The sequence below is a fragment of the Paramisgurnus dabryanus genome, chromosome 4 (assembly GCF_030506205.2).
Source record: "Paramisgurnus dabryanus chromosome 4, PD_genome_1.1, whole genome shotgun sequence".
NCBI lineage: Eukaryota > Metazoa > Chordata > Actinopteri > Cypriniformes > Cobitidae > Paramisgurnus > Paramisgurnus dabryanus.
Window position 1 is genome coordinate 19,359,570 of NC_133340.1, and position 6,773 is coordinate 19,366,342.

Sequence of the window (6,773 nt, forward strand, 5' to 3'; positions counted from 1 at the left end):
TCTAGTTTGCACTATCGAGTTGCTTTGAAATATTTCATCCAGAAATAAAGGACAAAATATGTTTGCAGTTACCCACTCATTGTAGGACTCATTATAGTTGTAAGTTATGTCCTACGGCGTAGGCTATTTCGTGTCGGTTTTCCTATGTACTTGTGTGTTGTCGTCGCATGAAAACAAACATGCAGACAGCTGGTAGGCATCATCCATACGTGTAACGACAGTAGCAGCTCAACTGCAAAGGAAGAAGCAGCTTGGCCAGAAAGCAGCAATGGAAGTAAATAGACAGCAACTTTTGTTAAATCACTTCTTAACTTGGGCCATCTTTGTTTTCACAATCACAAACGGAAATACCTATGAAGCAGTTTTTAGTAAGGTTTTTATTAACATACTGAGAATGTTGTGAAACAGTTAAGAGTTTCGTTGCAAAATGAGATTTTATAAATTTTTCAGAGATCTCGTCTTTTGGTTGTGCATTCCAATTAATATCAATTCAACTTGAGTTGGTTTGTTTTGATTTAAACCTTCATAACTTAAAAAATACAGCTAAGTAGCACCATAAAACATAATAATAAACATGTTTTGACAAAAATGTTAAAAACAGACTTATCTCGTTTTGCAACGAAACTCTTCGAATGTCCTATAATTACACCTCCTAAATCTGCTAAAGTCAGCGAAGTTAATCTGACAATCATTGAGAACGCAACTAAGATTATTCAAAGCATCTCCTGCCTAATGTTTGTCACTTCATCTCTGTATCTTCATGGTTTATTTGAAGGATTAACTCTCACAACAGAGCTGATATATGTGAGGACAGATTTAGTGATGGAGAGATAAATCTAATGAATCTGAATAGATAAAGTTCTTGAAGGCTTAGCACTAAAAGCACAAGTTTGATCTCATTTGAAAGCTGATACTTTGAAGTTTATTGTAAAGACACAATTAACTGATGTAACAATGAAAAAAGTTTCTATCAATTTCTATTAACTTTAAAAAACCTATATTGTGAATGTTAGACAAAAGTTACATTCTATTATTTTCAAACGTTATGACAATGTCATGTTTTAATGTTTTGAATTTATTAGGGGTGTGTACTCTTACCCGGGCTTCTAAGAAGGACTCGATCACCTTTTATGGGAATCCCAACGCCTCAGAATCGATTCTTTTTGGAGTCGATTCCCAGCCCTGGTTGAGTGTCTTCTCCCTCCAGTACAGCAGGAGGCGCTCTGCAGCTCTTTAGTCCGCCAATAAACCCACTAAAGAAAGAAAGAAAGAGCTCGCGTGTGACGTGTTTGCGTATCCTCAGTGTTGTTCTCTCTTTATAGTGTATTATTAAGTGTAAACAGAGTCTTGTCTCTGTGTATTTTAGTGTTGATAATGAGAGATGAGATGTGCTGTAAATCTGTAGGAACTGATCACGGCTTCCATGATGATAAATCTACTGATCGAACCTCCACAAAGTCTCTGGATTCTGTCTGTAACGCTGGAGAACCGCGGCAGATCCTGCAGACCAAACTCAAGATGTGTTCAGTCAAACTCACGAACCTCACGATGAAGATCAAAACTGAACCTACAGAAATAAAAACTGAACCTCCAGCAGCTGAATATGAAGACAATCAGGATGGTCATGATTTTATTCTGACAGGTATGTTTCCTTAATCATTGTAGTATTTTTAACGGTCATGTGAGTTTCTGTATATAAAATAGTTTTTTTAAGTCATAAACTCACTAACCAAAAGGCAAGAAAAGCAGTAAAATCTAAGGAGATTATTAGTTTTTGTGATAATGCAGTAGTGCTGTATATGCAATCTTATTAACTTCTTAAAATGTTATACATTTTAAGAAGATTAGTTTAGACAATGTTCATGATTTGTCAGGGAATTGCACATTTGTCTGCTGCTTTAATTCAATGTAATTTAATTTTCTTATAGTTTAATATGCCCGCTTTCGGCTGAAATGATAAAATCATGGATATTATAAAGGTACTTCCCTGAAATGCCACAGAATAGTGGAAATGACCCATTTTTTCTTTATTAACTATTTATGTTTATCTTAATTCCTATAAAATATATATAAAAAAATATTAACTCTTTAGCTTCGCAACTTTACAAAATTTTAATTTATTTGATTTGCAATGACCCAGCTATAGTAACAGGACAGACAGCTGTCTTTTGTCTGTGTTTGTATATATTTTAAAAAGATACAAAATCTCAAATCATCCTTCTGTGAGTAAATAAAAGTGAAAAGATAATTTAATTGTTTCTTTCAGATGTGAAGAGGGAATTATGTTTGGATGGAGAAATAACGTCCTCGACTCTTTCCTGCTTCACCGGTGGAGAGACATTGAGCTCACAAAGACATTTAAAGAGAGAACACACAGAACAGAAACACTTTACCCACACCAGATCTGAGATCAGCTTTACTACCATACAGAAGAAGAAACGTCATTCAGAAGAGCACAGAAAGGAGGAGAAGAAGAAGAAGAGGAAGTTTGATTGTGAGCAATGTGGGAAGGATTTTGGCTTCTTATCTCATCTAAAACTTCACATTAAGACACACAGTAAAGTAAAGCCTTTCCACTGCACTGAATGTGGGAAATATCTCAGCAGCAAACAAAGTCTTGTTAATCATCAGAGAATTCACACAGGAGAAAAACCATACGAGTGTCCTCAGTGTGAGAAGAGATTCAGATATAAAGCCACTCTGAAGAAACATTTGTTTATACACATCAAGGAGAGACCGCATCAGTGCGACGAATGTGGAAAACCCTTTAATGATTTGGATTCATTAAAATTACACCAGAAAATTCACTCTAAAGAGAACCGCTATCAATGTTCACAGTGCGATAAATGTTTCAGTTTTAAATATCAGCTGACAATCCATCAGGGAGTTCATACTGAAAAGAAACCTCATCACTGTAATGTTTGTGGGAAGAGATTTAGGCGACATGACAATTTAGTGAATCACCAAAGATCTCATATAGATAAAAAAATGCACAAATGCTCTCAGTGTGAAAAGGTGTTTGCATGTGCAGGTTACTTAAAAATCCATGAGAGAAATCACACTGGAGAGAAACCTCATCACTGCAATGTTTGTGGGATGAGTTTCAGTCAACATGTCGGTTTAGTGACACACCAGAAAACTCATACAGGTGAAAAACTTTACAAATGCTCTCAATGTGAGAAGACGTTTCCAAGATCAGGTCACTTAAAATCCCATGAGAGAGTTCACATAAGAGAGAAACCTTACGTCTGCTCCATCTGTGGAGAGAGATTTCTTTATTCTGGAAGTCTTCAGCATCATCAGAAGAAGAAACATGATGACACAAACTACCCAGAAATCATCGAAGTGTCTTAAAGTCTTGAAGTCACTCACTGCGTGAAATTGGAGTTAAGGTTCGATGCTATTATGCACTAGAACAAAAACAATTTATTACTACATTGATCTCGGTTATTTGCGGCACAATAAAGCAAAGGTTTTTTCAAGAACTGTGCTGAATTTTCCCTCTTTCGCCCAACAAATAAACAGGTCGCTCATTCAGATCTGAGCATTACGTCAGGTTTACGGAGGGTGTGATTGTGGTGCTAAACTGTATTAATACATGCCATTGAATTCACAGTTGTTTATTGTTTTTAAACAGCTGTAGGCCTACATGAAATTGAAAAATAGAAAACTATTGTTATTATGATATCAATAATAAATACGAATTAGTATTTGTTAGGGAAAACAAATACGAGGAAATTCAATGCGTACCGTCAACTGTGTGCATACAATCATTTATCACAACACTTTCATAATATTTGTTTTCTTACTATGAACGCAAATGGTTACAATCAGCTGTGTGCTTACAAGCATTTATCAAATTATCTTCTTTTGTTTTCATCAAAATAAAAAATACAGGTTTATAACTACGGGTACATTAGGATGAGTAAATGATGACAGAATTTTAATTTTAAAGTGAACTATTCCTTTAAAGGGGTCATATTATGAGATATTTTTAAGATGTAAAATAAGTCTTTGGAATCTCCAGAGGCATATGTGAGGTTTAAGCTAAAATACCCCACAGATAATTTATTATAGCATGTTAAAATTGACACTTCGAAGTTGTGTTTTTTATGCAAATGAGCTAATAAAATGCAAATACTGATATCCATGATGGTGGTTTGTTGAAATTGAATCTCGATTATGCTGTCAATTATCTTCTCTCTTTCTGTCTGAACTAAATGGCAGTGCTTTGATTGGATAGTGCAGATTGAGAGGTTGTATTATTGTAATGCGACTCGCTACCTATGTCACAAAACAGGTGAAATCTGAATGAGCTGTTTTTTCACAAGCTTGCAGAGAATTGTTTACCAAAACAAAGTTACTGGGTTGTTCTTTCTCAAAATTTCTACTTTGATAGAAGCACTGGGGGCCCAATTTTAGCTTTTAAACATGGAAAAGTCAAATTTTCATGCTATGACCCATCTGCATCTGTCCCAGTTAAATCTATCACATTCAACTTCTGATATTATGTGATGATACCACTCTTTAGCTCTTGTCTAGAATATATTCAGTATTTCTCCAAAGCCTTGGGCTTATCAAATGTGAATTGATGTCAATTAAAGACTAAAGTAATTATTTAGGAATTTGTATTATTCAAATTAGAGATCATGTTTCATACTTTTCTTAATAACAAAAATGTATTAGAAAGATGTCCCATGAATGTTAATTCACTAAAAATACAAATAAAAACTTTGTATGTGGCTCCAGAGAGACCTTTTCGTTAAAGGGCAAAATCTTGTTGGCAAAAGCAGAAGGTCTGTCAAGGTTAACATACAGTATGCTGGTCTTTCTTTGAATGTTGACACTGCCATTCTAAAAAACATGATAAAATGCTCCTGAACTTTGTTTGGAAAAATAAAACGCATTTTCTTTTAAAAAAAATTGTCCTTATAAAAACATTCAAAAATGGGGGATTAAACCATCTTAATTTTATCACTTTAAACAACATCTTTAAAATAATTTGGATAAGAACTTTATTAAATGCATACCCCAGCCAAATATCAAAATTACCCCATGATTTATTCACCCTGAAGCAGTCCAAGATATACACGTCCATCATCTTTCAGACGAATACATTTGGAGTTATTTTAGTAAATGTCCCTGCTTTTCCAAGATTATAACAGTAGTAAAAAGGCATCAGGGAACAACTTCAATCCCCAAAAATGCATCTATATTTCACAGGCTTAATCCACATGGCCCTAAGATGTAAATTAAAGTATGTTGTGGGTAAGAGATGTGATTTTGTAAGAAAAAGAACCATATTTGAAACTTTTTGAACTGTAATAAATAGCTTCCAGTGACAACACCATCTTGGACTCAAGTCGCTGTGCAGTGTGCCTATAGCAATGTCTCGTGAATGCAGAAGAGTTCAAGATGGCATTGTTAGTGAAAGCTAGTTATTTTTGTCTGTAAAGTGATTAAGGTTAAACAATTAACACACACAGCTCTCAGTATATATCAGTCATATGTATTTTGACTTCATGAAGATAAAAACGGAGACAGGAGACGAAGTGATGTTAAATAAAATGAAAAATGATTTTTATTTAGCATTGCCTGAGAAACAGATTCAATAGGTTCAATTCAAAGGCTTGCCATGCATTTAAGGATTTTAAATGGCAAAGAACCACCCGGCAAGAAGCGGAAACTCTGAATAATTTTCAATGATAACATTGACATGTGTTTTCTGAAGACCTCTTAAGTTGTTACATTGCTATTTAGAAAATAAGGTCAACTGCCAAATATATTCTTTTAGAGATGTAGAACATCAAAGAAAAAATTTAAATAAAAAATTAAAAAACTGATCAATTCAGTGTACTCCAGTGGTATACATACCAAAGTATGTAAACATCTCGCATTGTGGCATTGATAACCAATCACGAAACAATTATCGTTTGGGTTTATTTATTTTGTGGTTATGGCGGGATTTGGAGGTCTGTTTAGTGTTACACACACTGTTAGGGTTATGGTGCACATCCACAATGGGAGTACATAACTTAGTTGAAGTCTTGCACTTTGTGCAGATAGATGCATGTTGTATAATACATTTATGTTGTATCAATGCTTAATATAACGTAGAGTGCGTCATATAGAAAGCGATTCACTTTGTGTTTAATAACCCTTTAGTCTTACTTCATCACACATCCTGTTAAAACTGAAATTTCTTCCTTTGATTGCCCCACCACCAATTAATCGAGTACTTATTTTTCAGACCTATGGATTAATCAAAATGAAAAAAATGACAAACATTCACATCCCTAATTACAAGTGAAGATGTCTAAGTTTGTCAGCATTTACAAAGCAGAGAATGTCACAAAACGATCAACACCTAAAACAGCATAATGTTATTCCAACTTGACACCTATTATAAAAAACAACCATCCACAAATTAACTTTGAAAGATTGCTTTCTTCATCAGTGCACATGTGTTCTTACAGAAACACCCATAAGAACTTAGAAAGAATTAACTTAACGAATGTCATCGGTCAAGAGTTCAACTAAAGCAAACACTGATCACCATAATGGTGGTTTGTTTAAATTTTTATTTTTTTCAACATTAATGGAGAATGGAAATGTGATATTGATTAGATGCAATAAACATTGACAAATTAATCATATTGAACATTTATTTAATGGTTTCTGTCCAATTTCAGCAGAAATCACTGGCTGTAAACAAGCGGCAACACTAAACCACATGAAACCTTAATGTTATGTGGACCTCTAAAGCACTGCGG

The 6,773-nt window shown here is 34.3% G+C and overlaps 1 protein-coding gene across 1 annotated transcript; it reads left to right on the forward strand.

Moving 5' to 3' along the window:
* The first annotated feature begins 1,269 nt into the window (after positions 1–1,269).
* LOC135760526 (uncharacterized) lies at positions 1,270–4,462 on the forward strand. Its single transcript, XM_065274539.2, has 2 exons — positions 1,270–1,642; positions 2,267–4,462. The coding sequence occupies exons 1-2, from the start codon at positions 1,375–1,377 to the stop codon at positions 3,352–3,354; spliced, it is 1,356 nt and encodes a 451-aa protein (XP_065130611.1). The 5' UTR covers positions 1,270–1,374; the 3' UTR covers positions 3,355–4,462.
* The last annotated feature ends 2,311 nt before the right edge of the window (positions 4,463–6,773 follow it).

Bases quoted from the DNA above. Each gene is read 5' to 3' on its own strand.
- LOC135760526 (XM_065274539.2), top strand. From the start codon at position 1,375: ATGAGAGATGAGATGTGCTGTAAATCTGTAGGAACTGATCACGGCTTC. The intron at 1,643-2,266 runs GTATGTTTCCTT...TGTTTCTTTCAG, and splicing joins TCATGATTTTATTCTGACAG to ATGTGAAGAGGGAATTATGT.